Below are 20848 nucleotides of genomic sequence, written 5' to 3' on the forward strand. Positions count from 1 at the left end.
ATCTGATCATATCCACTTAAGCAGATGACACGCTTCCATATATAAGAGACCTAGAAAACAATGTGCCTCCAGTGCTCTGAAAGGTACCTAGATATGGGGAGCTATCAGAACTCAAGGTCAATTGGTCCAAGTCAATTATTTTCCCACTGACCCTGGCGGCGGAGCCTTTTGAGCCTGAATACCCATTACAGTGGACAACTGAACCGGTAAGATATTTGGGTGTAAATATACACACCAATTCAGAAGGGATCTTCAAAGAGAACTATGGGAGGGCAGTTAGCAAATTAGAGGAAGACATAGAACGGTGGATTTGCTTGGCCCTGTCTCTGATGGGACGTGTGTCCCTCATGAAGATGGTAATATTACCTAATTTGTTAATTTTATTTATGATGGTCGTCCCAGCGCACTTTTTCAAAACAGTCAAATCACTACTGGTTAAACTGGCTTGGGCTGGAAAACAAGCACGAGTTAAGTGGGACATGCTAACACTACCATACTCTATGGGGGGGTCTAGGAGCCCCAGACCTAGATTTGTATTACAGAGCTGCGCAAAGATCCCTGGGCACCCCATTTGCAGATTGAGAAAATAGTGGAGGCTCCCTCCCCACTTCCGGAAATAATCTTTTAATCCCCCATACGAAGTACCCTAATCCTAGATTCAGTGAATGCTACCATGCATGCCTGGCAGCACCTACTCAAACAGCAGGCAGGGGCCATATTATCCACCCCATTGTCTCCAATAGAATGGTGCTCCTGGCTGCCACTATGTAGAGAGAAGGGAGTAATCCGCGCTCTAAAATCAATTAACATTAATACAATCGGAGACCTGCTCATGGAGTTCAAAGCGCAGATTTTGGCTGAAACAGAGGCAGAAGGACATAAAAGCACAATACTTGCAAGATTCCACTTTCATAGAATGAGACATGCACTGAAGGAGACATTGGGTGACGAAATGTTGGAACCTTCGGACATGGCAGCCTTTACTTATACACTGAGAACAGACTTGCCCGCAAGGATAGTTTACAACATATACAACACTGCACAGGACTACCGGAAAAACTACTACATTAAGGCTAGACTAGAGTGGCAGAGTGAGATTGGAGATGACACTACCAGGAAAAACTGCTGTGAGAACACAAAGCCACACTTCTTTAGTAGAGAAGTGTGGCTCAATGGTTAGAGCGGCAGACCCTGATGCAGTAGTCTGGCCGGGACCAGGGTTCAATTCCCGCCTCGGCGGGTCTCGGGCTCAATTTCCTCGGACCTGAAAATTCTCGTCTCGGTGCCTATTCTAATCATGAGCCCCACTCTGCACCTCAGGGCAATAGCTTGCTTAATGTCTACAACGGCCCCAACAACGCTGAGGATGCCTGCCTTCACCTTGGGGGTGCCCAGGAGTGGGCTCCTCACAGGGAAAAGCCAGGAAGGGTTCCTTGGCGGTATTCGTACAAGCGCCGAGATGCCTCCGGGTAGTCGTGCGCTATATAAGTTCATAATTATCCTTTTATTTATCTCATTAAACAGATGCAACAGATTATTCCATTTCAAATTACTTAACAGAGTTTATTACACCCCAGATAGACTGCACTATTATAGCATGTGTGACTCAGCAGAGTGCAAAAGATGTAGAGCATGACCAGCTGTTCTTTTCCACCTAAGTAGGTAATGCCCAGGGATTACTAATTATTGGAAGCTAATATTCAATACGCTGGGAGAAATAATCGGCATGAGGTAAACTGAAGACCCATTATTAGCGATGCAGGGCTACTCAAAGAGCTTCCCGAAAGAAGTTAGAGGGTTGGTAGATATGGGGCTGCTACTAGTGTTCTGGGCTCGGGGTCCGGTTCCTACTGTAGCCAGTTGGTCTAAAGACCTAGTGTACTGTAATACGCAAACATAACTATACAGTGACTTACTTCCCCACAGAGCCTACCAAAAAACTTTTGGGGTTTATATCGAAGCTATGTTGCTGCAAGAGAGGTGACAGAACCTGCCCCAGAAGGTCCGAATTAATGAACCAGTCTAAAAGCGTGTTCAGAGCACAGAAATCTGCCTGACAAATTTCCATGCTTAAGGAGATATTAGCAGATGATTGTCTGTCATGTGATTAATGTAAGGTTAGATTGACTGCAATTGACTAATATTGTATACAGACAAATCTGCAAGTAGACAGATATGCTTTCCCCTCCCACAACACTGCATACATGTCTGTGATAGCCAAAATGCTGGTAATACTTGACTCAAAACCTTAACAACGCTGTGATCGACCTTATGTAATTTTTCAGTACGATGCATTGTAATGTCATGTTCTCATCTCTTCTCTTTTCCTTTCTATTTTGCTAGTTGTGTACATGTATATTCAAATGCCAATAAACAAATACAAAAAATCACAAACAATTGTTGGGACACGTGTCCTAAAGTAGAAGAGTATGACTGAATGTTGCAGGGGATATAGAATTCCCAAGGTGTTTATTATGTAAGTGCCTGCACATATGTTCAGTGTGTGCAAAATCTAAACTGAAGATTAAAGGTTGATAGAAATGATGGGTGTTGACGATATAATAAGTACAGCAATATGATAAGTATCTGTAAGATCTCGGCTGGAAAAACTCAGTTACGCAGTTAAAGATTGAGCCCTAGACCCGACTCAGCCCAGTTCAAAAACTTCAGATCATGTGTCATCAGCAAGTGGGATTAATGTCTGTATCTCAGGAACTGTTGCTTCTCACGTCATACTAGTGGCCAGGGTGATACTGTGGGCAGTTTACAGACAGGCACCACACCTAAGAGTGGCCCAGATGGGAGCGGAGTATTATTGACAACACTGACACAGAGTTGATTCACACTTGTGCGGGGACTGCTGTGGCGAGCCCACCTCTTTATTTTATACTACTGCAGTCAGGTAACTTAGGGATTACCATGCATGCCATAATATCGGGGGCATCAGATGGAACACCACTCTGCCCGAGATGTAGTATTCCTCCAGAAATGACACTGATCCCCCCCATCCAGAGGAGATGCCAGTTTAATATTCTGACCCACGCATCCAAATCCATGCACAATAAAATAGCATCATACATTAACAAATGCTTGACCTTCCACCAACCGACCAGACATCTACGGCCGCCTCCCTCTTCCTCGCAGACACACTGCAGATCCACCGAAGTAATAGCAGAGAATGCTCCTTCTTGCACCTGATGGGCAAAACTTGAAATAATCTTCTCCTGCACCTCAGGACAGCACCATCGCTCTGGAAATTCAGGAAAATCAGGAGAGGACTCAAACCTGGATGTTTGAATGAACAGATCAGCATGGCTTAGTTAGCATCTCCAGCGCATTGAGACCCTTCCGGATGATATGCTGCACTTTATAAATCCCTGATTGTTTGATTGACAAGTGCCTCCCCAACATCGCAATCAAACGTAAGAGACATTTAACTCCAACAGTAGACAACATTGTTGCAGAGCTATCCGGCTCCAGGTGGTTCTCGAAGATGGACCTGTGGTCAGGCTACCACCAAATCCTCTTACCTCTGGAATCCCATCACATTAGAATGTTTCCAACCCACATCGGTCTTCGACTTTGCAAGCTCCTCAACTTTGGCATTTTGAGCAGAAACTAAGTCTTCCAAGACATTGTGCATGGGTTGCTGGCTGGCCTCCAAGGGGTTTTGAATGTCAGCGATGACATCCTGATGTATGCCCCAATCAGCGAAGAACACCTCTACAGGCTGAAGGCAGTATTCAAGCGCTTTCGGGAAAGTGGGAACACCCTCCACTTACACAAAAGTTTGAGTTTCTTAGAGAAAACATCAGCTTCTTCGGTTACTGCTTTTCTGTAAAAGGTGGCATTCCTGACCCTTCTAAAATCAGGGACATACAAGCAGCACCCTCCCCCAGCCCCCCCCCCCACCACCATCAAATGTCACTGAAGTCGGAAGTTTCTTAGGTATAGTGACACACTGTGATCACTTCATGCAGAACCTCTCACAACTCACTGAACTGCTCAGAGAACATCGCCCCCTGGCAGTGGGGTGCGGAGCAAGACCAAGCATTTCAGGCCATGAAACAAGCTCTCTCGGAGGAGATCACTCTGGCATGCTATGATCCTGTAAAGGACACTGACATTTCTGTAGATGCGAACCATACCGGCCTCGGAGCCGGACTGTCCCAGTGCCATTAGTGCAGAGAATGCACTCCCATTGCCTATGCCAGCAGGGCACTACCCCCAACCAAGCAAAGGAACTCTCACATTGACAAAAAGGCAATCACCATCAATTGGGCGTGCAGTCACTTCCATATGTAGCTGGAAGGCTACCCATTCCAGGGGAATACGGACTACAAGCCGCTCATACTCCTGTTCAAAGGGTCCACGTTGACCCCCCCCCATGGTGGATCGAGAAATGGATCCTCCAATTATAGGAGTACAACTTCTCTGTGGAGTACACTAGGGTCCCACAATCTGCCAGATTGCCTGTCGTGGCCTGCCAGGCCAACCATCACACAGGAAGATCAGAAAGCAACAGACACAGAGGAGTATGCCAAAAACATGGTAGAGGGATCTCACCTTCTTCCTAATTACCTGGCATAAACCACAGAGGATATTAGAACCAACGATTGTCTCCAGTCTGCCATCGCTGCAACACGGTCCCGCATGGATCGAGATATTGGCCACCCTGGCACAAAAGCCATCCGAAGCCCACCGCATCCCGCAGTCCATACACAGTGTAAAGGATGAGCTCACTGTCACTGAGGAAGGTTGCCTCCTTAGAGGACCCCGGCTGGTGATACCCTCCCGTTTGAACAGCAGATAGTGGACCATGCCCATGGATCTCAACAATGTGTAGTTCGAATCAAGGACTGACTGCACTACAAGGTGTGATTCTCGGGCCTGGATGAGCTACCTGAACGCCCCATCAAGCTGTGTGACTTGTGACAAGCATCTGGTCACCCTGACCCACTGCCTCCTATAAACATGGAGCCAATCCCATAGATCCTGTGGAACTTTGCCAGTGCAGATTTCGGTCTCCCCGATGGCCATCACCTGTTTGTCAACATCGGCAATTTCTCCGAATACCCAGAGGTAGCAATCGTGTAATCTACATCAGCAGAAGAGACAGTTCCTAAGTGTGAGAAAAGTCATGGCCATCCATGGACTTTAACCGCATCGCTGCGGCGGCTTTTCCCGCTGTGTGCGGCATTTTTTTAAATACTGCGTTACATGACGAGCTCAGCTCGTCATTAGCATACGAGCGTCGTAGCGGATGACGAGCTGAGCTCGTCATCAGCAGCGAAGAGGTTAAAGAATTGAGTACAGACAATGCCCCCCCGCTTCAATGGCCAGGAGTTCACTGGCTACCTGTGATCGTGAAACACCAAGGAATGTCAGATCATCCCACGTTGGCTTCAAGCCAATGGGAAGGCTTAGACGATCATGTGAACCATGAAGAACGTCATCAGCATTACACAGGCAGAACACACAAATGTTGAGACAGCGATATACACATTTCTAAGAGACTATCGTCTGACGCCACACATCACCACCAGTGTAGCTCCCTGGGTCCTTTGCTTTAGAAGGAGGGTAGCAGATACAATACCACACCAACCCCAGTGGGACAAGATCTCCGTCCACATCAGCATGGCCTCATCCTGGAGACATGTCCATAACCAAAATATGTCACAGTGCACACAGGCTGCCACTACAAACATCCAAGTTGGAGACCGTGTGTTAGTTTGAGATCGACATCGTGGTAGCAAATTCCATTTGCCTTTTGAACGAGCACCCTGACAGGTTAGAGGTACAAAAGGGACAAAGATGTCGGCTGCAAAGGGAAAGCAGACTGTCACAATAAATGTGTCACACTTCAAGAAGTTCTGGATGGGTCCGGTAACACACCAAGAAGTCATGTCAGTCCCACAAGGTATCAAAGAAACCCGTCCCAATCATAACCGACAGATGAGGACTACAAACCAGCAGAACAACTCCACGCAACCACATAAGAGACCCAAGCAGCTTGCCCAGGTCATCTTTTGCAGGAGCAAGAACCCCCGGCAGCAGAAACTTCAAGGTGAGTACTGTCCGGATACAATCTCAGGAAAAATCCCACCCTCATTGCCAATTGTTGCATCCCCTGTGATACTGCAGGCCAGGGGCAATGTGTGCTAATTGGTGGCGCACCCAAGAGAATTCCAGAGGTGAGGAGCAGAGTATAAATGATGACAGACACAGAGTTGATTCACACTCCTGCGGCGACTGCCGCGTCTACGCCTCTTAATTTTATACTCTGGCGGTATGGAGAAACCATGCATGACATACACATACTATCGGGTGAGTACTCTGCCTGCGATGTAACAGGAACGAATGCTGAAGAATTACAAACTGCTACTCCTCATTTGAAAAAAGAAAAAAAAAGTAACCCTTCAACTCTGCATCGCAAAGACAGGAGTGGACAAGACACAGTAGGCAAAAGCAGCTGATCAAGGTTTGCCTTGACCTCGGTAAACATCCAAGAGGGAATGTTTGAGACCAAAAGGAAGACAACTAAATCAGAAGTGGAGCCCAACAATTCTGAATAAAGCACCCACTGTTGGAGTCCATGACAAAGAACAAATAGGTATGCTTCCCAGGATTCACCGGACACCATACCTACACTTTGGGTATCATGGAAAGATGCATTGTAACCTGTCAATTGTGAGAGTCATGACATAAAGTGACATTCAACTGCATCTAGCTCTAGTCCGAACCTCTCCTGAGACCTTGTCAATCAAGAAGAAGATACACTATATATCGTTCTCACCCACACAGAGAAAAACTCAATAAAATGTCTTCTTATTCAGAAGTAACCAAAACACCTCCGCCATGTCTGCACCCAGAAAGAGTGGTTCAGGACAGTGAAGGGAGAGTCCCTGAAACATAAAGGTATGGAGGGTGATACTACGCATCTCGAACAACGATTGTTGTTTTACAGCAAAGAATAAAATCCCAAAACATCCACTGGAAAGAGCACTATTGCTTAGTTCATGGATAGACATTAGCAACAAATGACTTTTCAGAGAAAAATGAACACATGTAGCTGAAAAGCATAAAGAGTGAGATAACTGTTGGTGAGAAAGGTAAAACCGGGGAGAAGACAAATCTGAGGTCCTCATGAACAGGAAGGCATTACTTTACATTTGGAATACCTGTGCGACCTGTGTTCCCAAACAACGTCCTCCACGAGCATGGCAGAAAACAATGTGGATATGAGCCAAGTACTAACACTTTCCCCTTTACAGAAGAGAGGAGGAAGAATTCTCTGAAAACAAAAGAAGTGCTGGACTCTACCACTGGTCCAGCTGCTGAGATCTTTACACATTTTCTAGAAGTTTTAGGATCCTAATCCTCTCTACAAAGAAAGGACCCTAGTGCATGTAGAGAGGTGCAAGCGTTGGCCAAAGACCAGTCTCTGCGTTCAACCTCCACTGCACCTGGTTACGTGTATATGAGAGATGTGCGTAGGCCACGCCCTCGTTCAAACCAGAAGACTCAAAATGTTATTTCCGATGTCAACATTGATTTTATGAGCAGCACATGAAAGGGATTGGAGTTATGGTGTGAGTAGCATACCACAATTGGGGTATTTCAGTGTTTTTATATTTTGTATCTGTGGTCCTTAATGGATTTTCCGAGATTTTTACTAACAGAACCCTATTCATTATGCTTTTTTGACATTATTTAATATATAACGTGATTAAATTCTTAAGAACGCATTCTAGAATGCTTTCCTCCAAATGAGGTGGAGCCAACATGACTATTGTATTATAGAAACTATTGGTGAAACAGTACCTGCCCTGTGTGTAGAGGGGTTTAGTACATACAAAAGATGGCGTAATTATTACAATCATGCAAATGCAAAAGAATGACTCATTGTTTGCGTTTTCAAGGCACATGCATGAAAACAAAGAAATGTAAATATTTGTGAACAACCTTCACACAAGACTGCAGGTGTGGCCAGAAGCGATATCTTGTTAAAGGCATCATATGTGCTTTTTTTATAGACCGAATTCAAAATGTATTAATTATGAGCGAAGTACAAATGCTTTAATATGCACTGGGAGGTTTGTACATGACTGGGGCAGAGAACCAAAGTCTGCATCCATTTCACTCTCTTTAATATTCCAAAAAGCATGAAATAACTTGCTACATGCCCATCGAAACATGTTTGTGACTAATCATGGTCTAAAGTGCTATACATGCAATTGTAAAGCTGTAAAGATTAGCAATCCCAGGAGATGTGTGAAGGAAACGCCCAGGAGACGGGCGTCCTTTTTCACTTCTCACTAAAAGATGGTAAAGTGCTGTAGCACACAAAACGTCAACCCTAGAGTGTATGGAGGTTCAGTTAAATACAGACAGAGTGTATATACAAGTGACTGAAGACCACAAGAGAGATATTTTGGATCAAATGTGCATCAACAGCAATGTTTGTTCTACCACAGCAGCAGGTCTTGGTCCAGATAAAGTCAGTATGATTTTCAGCTGGGCCCACACAACAATATTGACCTCTCTTTAGAGAGATGCAAGGACAACCTGCTGGGCCTGAACCATACTTCCTAGGGCTTCAATTCCCTCAAAGATAAACATTTAGGTTTGTCTTCCATTGACCTACCTGCCTTACCAGCGTCAGCACAGTACTCTGTTTGCCTTCCGACAATCTAAAGATGCCCTTCAGTCCAACCATCAAATACCCATCGTTAAGGACATTCCAAGAAGGAATAAAGTTGCCAACCATGCCCTTGCGGTGACAAGTAAGAGTGTAGCATAGGACAGCATGTAGACACCTATTTGGTAACATATTACGTTACAACTAAGCATGTGGGTGTTTTCACCATTCTAGACAGGGTATCAGCCTCCATCAAGGCTGCCATTTCATGGTCCTCTTTCTTTGGTGGTGCTCAGTTGTGCAGCCAGAGCTTGAGTTGGTAGAGCCTGTTGTAGTGCAGCAGAATCACAACCAGATTTTTCTTCTAGTCTTATTTTTGTTTTCCAGTCAAAGGTTGAGGAGAGAATAGCCAACTTCAGATACCAGCGGTGCACTATTGCATTTGAGCAATGGGTCCTGCACACCGTGAATGGACATCCTGGTAAACGTATGACAATTTCTATTTCAGACATGTACAGAATGCACAGCTAGGTTTTATAACAAAGAACGACCATAGGAATGTGATGCTACCGACAATGCATTAGGTGACTGATTTAACTCAATTCAAGATCAGATGAGCAACATTTTTCGAGTCAGGAAAAAACAAAAAGGCCTGGTCCATGACATCAACTTTAACATCACTTAACTATACTATCACTCAATGCATCAAACAAAGCCCTCTGTCATGTGGTAACACTAATCGATTATGATTTCAAATGCGTGGTTGTTACTGTTACCAAGTAAGCATACCTAACATTTGAGATAACATTGGCACAGCTCTGAGCTACTCTTGATGTTGCAGTGTAAAATGAAAAACTGGAGATGTACCATATTACATTGATGATGATTCTTTGAAAAGGACGCTAATGAAGTAAAAAAAAAATCTGAAGGATTAGGTTTTAGAATTTGCTAAGAATCGTGCTAGTTCATAAAAGTAGTAGAGCACGCTTACAGTCCAAGGTAATTTAGGAAAGCGCCTGGTTTGGAGTGGAATGGTGTGGCTCAATGGTTAGAGGCGGCAGACCCGGAAGCAGAGAACGGCCCGGGACCAGGGTTCAATTCCCGACGCGGCAGGGTCGTGGACCAGGGTCAGCGGACTCGATAATTCTCGCCTCGGTGCCTACTCTAACCAGGGATCACACTCGGCAACTCTGGGCATTAGCCTGCCTCATCTCTATAACGGCCCCCCCACATTCGCCGGGGATGCCTGGTTTCACCTTGGAGATACCCAGTAGGGACAATCTCACAGGGATAGCCAGGACGGGTTCCCCAGCGGTCTACAGCGCCACAACGCCTCAGGGCAGCAGTGCGCTTTACAAGACCACATACATTACATTTGTCAAAAGAACCCATAATGAACATTCTGTAATGTCAACGTAATGATACACAACTCATTAACCTAAAAGATAATTTTCCTTTATTTGATATAAGCAGTCCTACTTACCAAGAATTTTCTAAATTTTTAGATAAACACATCCAACTGAAGAAAAGGACATATCCACAGAGTACATACATCTAATGCATACACAAAACAATTAAATAAGCCAAACACTGTCCATGCAGAAGGGTGCTGCAACGGGATTTTAATAGTTAATGTTAATAGTTAAATGGGTTTAGGGTTGGGGGTTAAGGGGAAAAACAATAGAAGAAGAGGTTAGTTACCTTCAAGTTACCTAACCGCCTCCGGGATGACCATCTCTATTCATTAGGTGCCAAAATGGTAACATATGAAGGCAAGGAGGGAGAACAGTGATGGAAAAAGAACATGTATTAATGTAAAATATGAGCAAACCACGTGTTAACAAACAAGCAAGTTAATAAAACTACATTATTGGGTTAAAGCAAACAACAAGTCTGACAAAACCAGCCAACTAATGTCACTGTTTCCAACAGAAAACAGACAGGCATTCTAGTGAGGCAAAACACAGGATCTTGCATTGTGATGATAGAAGAAGGACAATTAAGCCAGTTTTGATTTGTTATGCAGTTACAGTCCTCTAGAGATAAGCAAGATGAAACAGGGTGTTATTGTTTAAGTTACAGTCAATAGTAAAACCTACCCACGGCTCCCTTAAAAATATTCCCAGCGTTGTCACCAGTGTGGGCCGCTAAGAATAAATCACGGAGAAATATCTAGAAGGTGCAATTCTTTGCCTATTCTTCATCTGAACTTTAGCACCTGACAAACAAAAATGTGTGAGCCTCTATTCTCACACATAAAATTGAATTTGGTTATAGGGCATTGTTTTTGTAAATGTGGGACAATAACATGTTTTGCACCACTGAATGTGCACTGTTCACACATCCAGGGTGGCCATAAAGAACTGCAATAGCCCAATTTTGCATACATTCATAATTACACCAAAGTGAGAATCACATACATGGCTCTTTTGGTCCCTTTGTCTGATGGACAAAGTGAAATCAATTACAAGCACTCCCATATCGTCTTCTAAACTGTTTGGATCCTCCAGTTTAAATATTTTCTCTGTAGTCCTGTTGAAAAAAACATATTTAGAAATTGAGAACAAACTGTGATGATAGTTTCTTTTTGTTAACAAGGGCTGAAAAAGTAATTACATGTATATTAACCTGGGGAAAACCAAACAGTTGTAACACTCAAAACAAACCTGCACAACTTGAGCCTTTGACTTAGCTTAACACATAGGGATTGCCATGTTCAGTGCGTTCATGCCACTACACTTCCAATTGGGGCCGCCATCTTTTTAATAAGCTGTTTAGTTGAGAAGGCAGGGTTAGGGGGTTGTCCTGCAGGGACTTAAGAGGGGCCATTGCACGATGCGCCACTTCCGTGCTGTAGGCACTCCTTAGGCAAACCTGTCTGCACCAGACCTCGCTCAGCCCGCTTTCAGCACGAATCATGCAGCCCAAATTCTATCTCAGCCAGGTCTATATAAAAGTTACTCCCTTTCGGAGATCCATGCTTTAATTCCTAATTTATCATGCTCTGGTCAGTTTGAAATGTCCCCTTCAGCTCTGTCGCCGACTTGCCTCTGTGTTCCCCTGAACTGTATGGCTGTTTGTCATCTGCTACCGCTTCCTGGGCTAACATCTACCTGAAGGTTAGCAACCATCATGCCAATACTTTAAGGATCCATTTAGAGCTAATAAGTATTAGATCCCTCCACAAATGCATTGCAAATCTCTAAGCTTCTCAGGGAGGATTACTTGGATATCCTCTTCCTCGCAGAAACATGAATGAGCGATAGCTCTGCGCCGGACATTGCGTTTGAGTTGCTATGAATTACTCGATTGTTCACCATGATGGAGTGGGTAAGAGGTGAGGGAGTGGTTACAATTTCAAAACGCTCCTTGAATTTGACTTCTTTTGAGATTCCAGAAACTTATGGGGCTGAATCCTTGGGTTTCTGCTTATCTCTTTCAGCAACTAAATCTTTGTCTGGAATGTTAATTTTCCGTCCTCCTGGTCAGCCTAATGATTTTTTGTCCTCATAAGAGGACTGTCTGTAAATTGTATGCTAAATTACTCTAACGTCTCTATACTGGGAGACCTGAATATGCATTTGAACAGAACAGGGGATAGCCATGCCTCCCTTCTCCTGTACATTATGCCCACCTGTACTTTGAAGCATTTTTTTGGGCAAACCTACTCACTCTGCGGCAACCTGCTTGACACAATATTTTCTAATAGTTATATCACGTTTGAAGAGGATCTGTGAGCAGAATACCTGGTCGGATCATTCTAAGGTTCCTGGACACTGGAGCAAGGCCCCTGATCCAGAGAGTGTGAATCCTCAGTGCCAAATCATAAATCGGCCAAGGTGAAGACAGAGGAAATAACATACTCTTAATATTAACTTTCCAGCTTCATCTGACAATATTGAAGCAGATGCACTGGCAGTTAATGACTGGCTAGGTAACATGGCTGCCTGGGTGGATCCCATTAAATCAGCATCTGGTGGTTTGAGACACCAATTTGCCCCTTGGTTTGATAAGGAGCATAGATCAATGAGAAAGCGGTGTATACAGCTTAAAAAGATTCTTGAGCAAGCTGTATTTACCAGAGGACAAAAAATGCTATAAAAAAAAAGGAGATGTCTATTTACCATCATTCCACACCATGATTTTCACAAAAAAAATCCTATTGTCAAATAAATATGTGGTTAAAAAACACAAAGCTAGATAACCACAATGAAAAATATTTTCTATGCTAAATAAATTAAAACAGACGTCAGTTACAAAAAAAAAAAAAATTAAAGGAGCAAATATCCCTATCATCAGCATAAACAGATGATGATGCATGCAAAAATGATATGGAGTGTTTTCACAGAGGCATAAATGATACAGTGGGTTGTCATTACAGAGGAGATACCAATTGAGGGTTACGGCCAAAACGAGAGTGAGAATGCAACGCCTGGAATCCATAGTAAAGAAAGCCTAACATAAGAGAAAGGCATATAGAAAAGAAAGGCAGTTGGAGGAGATCAGCTGATGGAAAAGTCTGTCTGATAGAGTGGAATGGATGATACAGGAGAAAAGCTGGCACAGAAAAAAGGCTTACATAAGAAAAAGGCACCTAAATGGGACAGATGAAGAGTCAACAAACTGAAGAGTGGATGATACAAAAGACTAACTATACACAAGGTGAGGGGCAGGAGGTGCTAGTCCTAGTAAGGCCCTAAAAGATGGTCAATCGGAGAGGTAAGCAATACGAAAATTAATTGATATTATGTATAAGGTATATCATACTTACGAGAGGATGGGGTAATGGAAATCACATTTAAGAAATGCAAGAAGAAACAACTACATGAGTTATAGATAGCAGGGATTAGAGTTGCACCACATAATTAAGTCACAATAAGGGCAATAGACAAAAGAGATAGGAAACTAGTGTGGTAAGAAAGTATAGGGGTCAGATTTACTAGTAGTGTAAGATGGCTGGGGGCAAGAGATGACAGGGTCATGGAAAAATGGGGTTAAGAAATTACAAGGTTAGTAGACAAGGCTAAGAGACACTTTTAAGAGTTGACAGGCCTAAAAGATGACAGAGTTAGGAGATACTAGATGTAACAGATACTGATGTTAATAGATAAAGGATTAAAATATGTGGTAAAAGTGATGGACAATAAGAAGGCATTTGGAAACTTCCTATTGTGTGGTTTTAGAGAATATCTGAGTTGCGACATGGACATCTCAATTGTAAGGGCTGCATCATAGGGATGTGTTATTATAAATATGACACAATACTATAATTTATGTTTTTTTTTAAAAATCAACACATCATTTTCATTCTATTTTAAATGACATAACAGAAGCAAGGGCATACTCCACTGATCCATAGCGAGCTATGTAACATCAGAATCTGTAGTATTTTGAAGAATCCTCATTATAAAAGGATTGCCCTGGCTGTCTAATGAAAAGGAATTCGAGCACTACCAACTGTTATTCTATTTTAAAATGGAGACAATACCAGATTATCTCAAGGAATGTTTCTGCCTGCACACACTCTCAAAGACAACAATGAGAATTTGAAATGCTTTAGCTGGCTGCATGCACATTAGATACAAAGTAATATTTAAAGTCGCTACAGTCTGAATTCATAATGGATAGCTAACTCTATCGGACGACTTCTTATTCTGTACCATCTCATATTTACAATATAGGGCAAACAACAATAACAAAGTTATCCTGAACCAAACAATATTAAACTAAATTATCAAAGTCCGATGACGGGCTAGTTTTCTGAGTTCTAAATTCTCCACCTCAGCCACTAGGCAAATCTTAACATTCAGTGAATTGTGTTTTGAAGTCGGAGTTGTATGCTGCAGATTTAAATCCAGGTAGGATTGACTCAGTCACCATTTTTCTTGATACATTGCGTACCAATTTAAATTACAAATTCAAAAATATAAAAGGTGAAACTATGGAGGAGCAAAGTATAGGAGGGGCACAAACAAAATGGAGTGAAATATATAAAACATATTAAGTGTAAAAGAGAACAACAAACTTACAACATGTGGAGTAAAAGACAAATGGGCTAAATCAAACAGTAAGTAACAGGTATGTAAGGTTAAATGTATGTGTAAAATGTAGAATAATAATTTAAAGATACACAGCATAAATACAAGAAAGTTTCACAATTTCCATCTCCAGCATTAAAATGAGACATCCAAGCTGAACAAACCCACTTAAAAAATTCAACAAATCTATCAGTATTGACTAGTAAATCCAGTGTAAAGGTTTTTAACATACAAGCACATAAAATTAATTTCAAACAATTAAATCAACACACACTTTAATATGTTTCAAATACTCAGAACTTGGTTCATATGTGATGTAGATTGGCTGTGTGTACAATGACATGACATTCTTTAAAAAAAAAAAGTAATAACTACACCATCATTTTCTTTAGGTGAATAAGATACCACACTCTAGAAAATGTCTTTCAAAACCCTAGGCACACTGAGACATTTGCTCTTAACCGCATACAGATTTTCAAAAGATTTGCTTTATGGAGCACTTTAGGAGATTATATTTACATTTCCAGAGATTATCCTCAGAATTATATGTTTTTTGAAAACTTTATTCATACAATTAAGCATAAACCATAATATAAGCAGCATGATTGAATAACAGAAGAATGACCAGAGCAGTAATCACAGAAGTCATCCTAAAATTAACAAACTAGATCATTCAGCTACAATGCCATTGCACCGCTGGCTCCCACCCCATTCCTCAGCATCACAATTAAGTTTTCAATCTTATTTTCCTTTAACAAAATCTTGGCCAATAAGGATCTTCATTTGGCATATCAAATTATGTTGTCATCTATATTAGGCACTGTTACTAAGTACATATAAATAATGTATTAACACCCAACAGAATTAACAGGAAAGAATGACGAAAAACAGTACAAAACCTTACTTATTGAGTTCCAGGTCCCGTAGAGCTATAAATGCAGAGCCCATGAAGTCATCAGTGGTAAAGTCACGATCATACACCTAGCATAGACAGAAAAGAAAAAAAACGAAGGATTAAGCATCTCTATTAAAATATATTTTATTTCACGCTTCAAAATAACAAATGAGTGGCAAAAAATTACAAAATACCGCATCTTCAGCTATTAAAAATGCTTCAACTTGGTAGCTAGTTCTTTGTAAATTACACATAACATGAACTCTACCATGAGTTTTCAGAAATCTACTTGATTGACAGGTCATCAGAAATACGAGAACCCTCCATGATGAATCGTCATATCCCAAAATATGGGTCTAAGGGTGACATTATGAATAAAGCTCAATCATATGCGAAGAGCAGTCACAAACAACAGGCAGACAGTTCATGTTATTTTGTTGATCTTTTGAAACTTGTTAAATAAGTGTTACATCTAGTTACATGTTTCATTGAGCCAACAAATCTTTGACTTTTGAAAAGCTGGGAGTGAAGATATATTACCACCATATCAGTCAGGAATATATAAATTAACACAAGCGCTTGCACAGCATAGCTCTATAATATGAACCATCTCATGATTGGAAGACTGAACGTATCAGCTCAGTTTAATATTTTTTTCTAAAGGAGAGGTTGATGTATTTAAACCGTTTCAACCGTAAAGGCTACTCGCTTTATTTCTTACACCGGGCCGCTCTCAATAATGAATCAGGCACAGTGGGTGAAAAAATTTAACAACCCGAAATGTCATAACATCACAGATATAGAAATATGATAGAGATATAAGAAATATTGGGAGTATTCTTTACGGTTGAAACGGTTTAAATAGATAATGTTTAAATCAAAGGTCGAATGGCCATAATAGTGGCATTGTTGTTTCTTTCTCCCGCTCTTTTCTAGATCGGTCATTTGAAATAAGAAAGTGTGACTAATAGCACACTGTAGGTAACATTATTTCCATCAACCGGCTTACGGCAAAATCCTGATGGCACTATCTCCGCACGTTTAACTTCGGCGTCATCAGGTATACGACCTCAACTATTAAAAGAATATAATCATTAGCCAAGAAGGAATAAAAGACCAATGAGTTGATGTGTATGTCTTACTCTTTTAGATTATTTCGACAAACACCACTGAGTGTACTTTTAACAGCACATCTCCTGCAAATGCATTGCAGTCTGGCCTTTATGAAAAGTAAGCAGTTAGTAAATATAATTATTCCTCCTTTTTTCAAGAAGGTCTGATTCTATGTTAAGCGATAGGTACCCTAATGTTAAAGATTGAGGTGATCGGTGACAAGGCAAAACTTGTTTTGTTTCTGCAAGGTGGTGGCTGCTACATCCTGGAATAGCTGTGGTGAATGACAACGGAATCAAAGTATTGCTTCTTTCTCTATGAAGTTGCGAATGCAGACCAGCGTGTCTGCTGCTGGATGGGGGGGGGGGGGCCCCTGGAGCGACCAACTTGGTGACACCGATCTATTTTGATGTTGTTCATCAGTGCCACCTAGAATAGAGCTGAATAGAGCCTGGACATAGCCCTAGAGGTCCACGCCCTCAGCGCCAGAAGGGATTCCCAGATGCGGACCTTGTTTCTTCTGGACCTGTTTTTTAAGTCTTCAGCATGGGCCTGCCAGTCAATTTGTTGGTCCTGGAGATGGATGATGGAGATGAATGATTTCCTGCTGGAGGGCTTCTATTTCTTCATCTATAGCAGCAGCTCTCTCTTCAAGGGCCACCACTCTTTAGCCTACTTCATCAATGTTTTGGTGTGCTTCCCTTAGCTCCGTCAGATCCTTTATCACTGTCTGCAGGTCCTCAAGCTGCTCAGGGAACCGAGTGACTCCAGGAACTCGTGGGTCACCATGCCCTTAACTCCATCTCCCCCACCAGGGTGCTTCGACTCACTTGTCACCTTCTTGTCCTGCTGGGCTTCCCCGTGCCTTTTAGCAACAAATCACGACTAAACGGTCTTTTGTCGTTTTCCATGTAGCCAGCGTGTACAGGCTCATGGAACCTTGGGGTGAGTGTGGTGGGGCAGTAAGTTCAGGTCGTGGCGTGAGCAAGAGCTGATCCAAGGTCCCTCCCGATGAGCCCCACCTCCGTGCGGTTCGGGCCCATGTTCGTCCCTAATCCAAGGTCAACAGCCCTGCCTCAGAAGTGTCCATATTGATACGTTCAGCACATTGTACCCTAGGCCCTACGACAGGTTAGGCCCTACGACAGGGTATCCGATGATGTCAGTGAATGGTAGGCCACCAAGATGCAAAAGCTGGGGTTCTTCCAAATGCCACACTGCGGGGGTTAATGTGACTCGCTGAGTGGTAGCCCAACAGCTTTGGCCCCTAGATATCGAAGCTGCTCTGATCATCCGCCGCAACTCTGGGATGAAACACCTGAGGTCCAAGATCGCAGATGCTTCTGCGGCACGTGGCTTGAGGGGCAATTCAGGATGATGGAGGCATTCAAAGGGGGCTCAGGCCCAAGTAGCTTACAGCAGTTGGGAAGGCTGAGAACTTTTGTTGCTTGTATGGCCCAGGACCACCACACCTGATTTGTGGTGGAGCGCAGATAGGAGCTTACTTGATCGGTCCCTGGCACGTGAAGGCCTGGTCTGTAAGAGTCCAGCCACACCTGTTTGCCGATGACCCGTGGAGGCTTATATAGTGCGAAGCCGTCCTGAGCCTCCAGCCCCAACTCCCCGGAGGCAGCAACCCCGGGCCGGGGAAGCTGTAGGTTGGGTGTTCTTGGTGGGCACTTTGCAGTTCTTTTGCCACCCCCGGCACTGATGAATGTGGTGATGTAAGAGGAGAGAAGGAGGGGGGGCCGCAGCTCGCGGCCCACCAGGACGTCTCTGGACCCGGCCCATGAATGAGTCACATGATGGGGGTCACACGGGTTTTCTAAGGCTGTGCGTTCCAAGTGAGAGAGCAGGCCAGCCTGTGGAGTGCAGGCCTATCCGACGTGGCACTTCAAACCGCTAACGCGGCTCCATCTCAACTCCGCTCATTTTTTTGGGACATGGAAGGTGCACCAGATATGGAGTCAAAGTCATATATTTTAGTCTATTATTTCACTTGATTGGTAATAGGAGTAAGAATGGTCATCAGCCAAAGCGCTTTGTTCATTTGACCCAAGGAACTTCATCAGGGCTCCATGTAACTAGTGGAATATATTGTGTTATCTTCCATGGTTCATAACAGAAACGTAGTATCTCAGGACGTCACCACAAAGTCAAGGTCCAATAGTTCTAGTCCCGGTTCGCAATCTGAGACTTTCCTGAACTGCCAAATGTATCTGCACTGCATTGCATTCTGGGACCCTGGAGGAGCCCTCCAGCAGCCGCCTGGAGAGGAGCGTTTTGTATGTTACCAGTTAGCCGGCTTACAAAACTCCCAGAATTCCAGAGTCCCAGAATGCAATGCAGAGCAAACCGTGTTACCCTGTTTGACAACAATTAATCAGGGTCACAGTGAAAGCTCTTGCTTTTGGGTCTTCTATGTGAAGAAAATAGCACAACAGAATGGTTCGGTGGGCATTTGTCTTCGTCAGTTGTGGCCTCCATGCCATTGGGGAGTCCTTTGCTATGGCAGTGATGATATCTTAGTCCACAGCACGCAAGCAGACTCAGAACAGGTGCCATGGTTCACAGCAGAGGAACAGGGAGGCATGCTGGCACTTAGGAGTTGTTGTCACTTCATGCAATGCACCACAAGGACTATGCATGAAGTGCAGGTGACCACTCCCAGCTCGGGTCAGCACCGGCTAAACTCCTAAACACAAGTTGGCTTCTTTAGGTTTTCTATCCACCGGAAACATGGCTAGGCAGAGAACAAGCTTACCACTTCCCTTATTTGAAGGGGCACATATGCTTCTTGAGCCCAGCCAGACTCACAGCTTCTCCAGCAGGTTGTATAGACTTTAAATAATGTCCTCTCACCTCTTGCAGATTGGCTATCATGCAGACACCAGCCCTGGATCACAGTAGCACGGTACAACATCCCATCCTTGGTCAAGGAGAACATGGAACTGGAACATGGGATGATGTGGATCCCACATTTAGACTTAGGAGTATCCCAAAACGTGGTCACAATGAAGCATCATTACTCTAAACCTGGCTATCATTTGCATTTCTGAAGTAGCATTCAAAGAAAGAAAACAGGGCAAGCTCTGCCCAGAAACTTTAACAACAGAATCTGCTGGTTCTCCTCTATTCTTCCATCCACCAAATTGCGGTGCTCAGGAAGGAATATTCAGCAATCCCCTGCCAAAAGGTCCTCAAAGAATTGTCAAGGGTATCCCTGTCTGGGTCTCACACCTTCAGCTCAAGGAACACAGGAAATGCACTACCACTGTCTGGGGCAGCTGCTGTATCCCATTCTCCATCTCCCTACATGTGATGCCAGGGGCTATCCAAATAGAAAAACCTCCAAAAGAGCAATACTGGCCTTAACTGGTCGCACTGGTATTAGTTATTTACAAGTATCAAAATAGCACTCAACCTTGTATGGTTCTACTGCTCCAGAACCATAAGATAAGACACATAATGGGGCACAAAGAAAAGTCCAAGAGGTTACCTGCAAGGTCATCAAATATTAATTAAAGTCCATCAAACATAAGAATTCTTCATCGAGCCCAATACACAGCAGGAGCCATAATGTGATATCCAAAAATAATTTTATTCTTCAAAACATTGTAATCTAGCCCAGCCAATAAATATCGTCCTGATATTGACTTCTTCAGAGTTTTGAATGATCTTTATCTTCCTACTGGACAATAGTGTAGCAGAAGAGTAAAATGGTTCAACAGTATTTTAATCCCAAGTGGGTCCTGCAAAGTTGAGCAGTAGAGCAGACCGCAGCACCAACACAAAACTTCCTCATCTTTCAGTAACCCTCTTAGACTTTTCTTTGTCCTTCCTTATATGTCTTATCTTTAGGCTATCCAAACAGATCCTTCTCATTCCAGCAATCAGACTCTCAATACAACATTATTCTTGCTACCACTCACATCATACACACATACATAATCGATACGTGATGTCAGCCTAGGGTATGGGTGTTGGATCTAAGCAGAACTTCACACGAATGGGGAGCGTAGGCTGCATTCCAACAAAACAGAAAAAAGCTCTGTTAAGTATTATCAATCAACAAAATTAACGATATGATGCGAAACCCGCTTCATGTCAACAACCCAGGATAAGAGTACCATGTCCGTGATGAGTGCCTGCACTGTATGC

At 43.1% G+C, this 20848-nt stretch overlaps 1 protein-coding gene across 2 annotated transcripts in view; it reads right to left on the reverse strand.

The window, feature by feature from the left end:
- Nucleotides 1-20848, reverse strand: part of MCTP2 (multiple C2 and transmembrane domain containing 2) — an 864328-nt gene that overhangs the window by 356915 nt on the left and 486565 nt on the right. The window contains exons 6-8 of one of the 2 annotated variants that reach the window (XM_086958087.1): nt 15584-15660; nt 11062-11173; nt 10343-10378 (exon numbers count right to left, since the gene is read on the reverse strand). In XM_086958087.1, the coding sequence (XP_086814213.1) occupies nt 10343-10378; nt 11062-11173; nt 15584-15660 (225 nt within the window). The remainder of the gene's footprint in view (nt 1-10342; nt 10379-11061; nt 11174-15583; nt 15661-20848) is intronic. The other variant, XM_086958088.1, reaches the window with a different exon arrangement.

The sequence above is a fragment of the Lissotriton vulgaris genome, chromosome 2_1, assembly GCF_964263255.1.
Source record: "Lissotriton vulgaris chromosome 2_1, aLisVul1.2, whole genome shotgun sequence".
NCBI lineage: Eukaryota > Metazoa > Chordata > Amphibia > Caudata > Salamandridae > Lissotriton > Lissotriton vulgaris.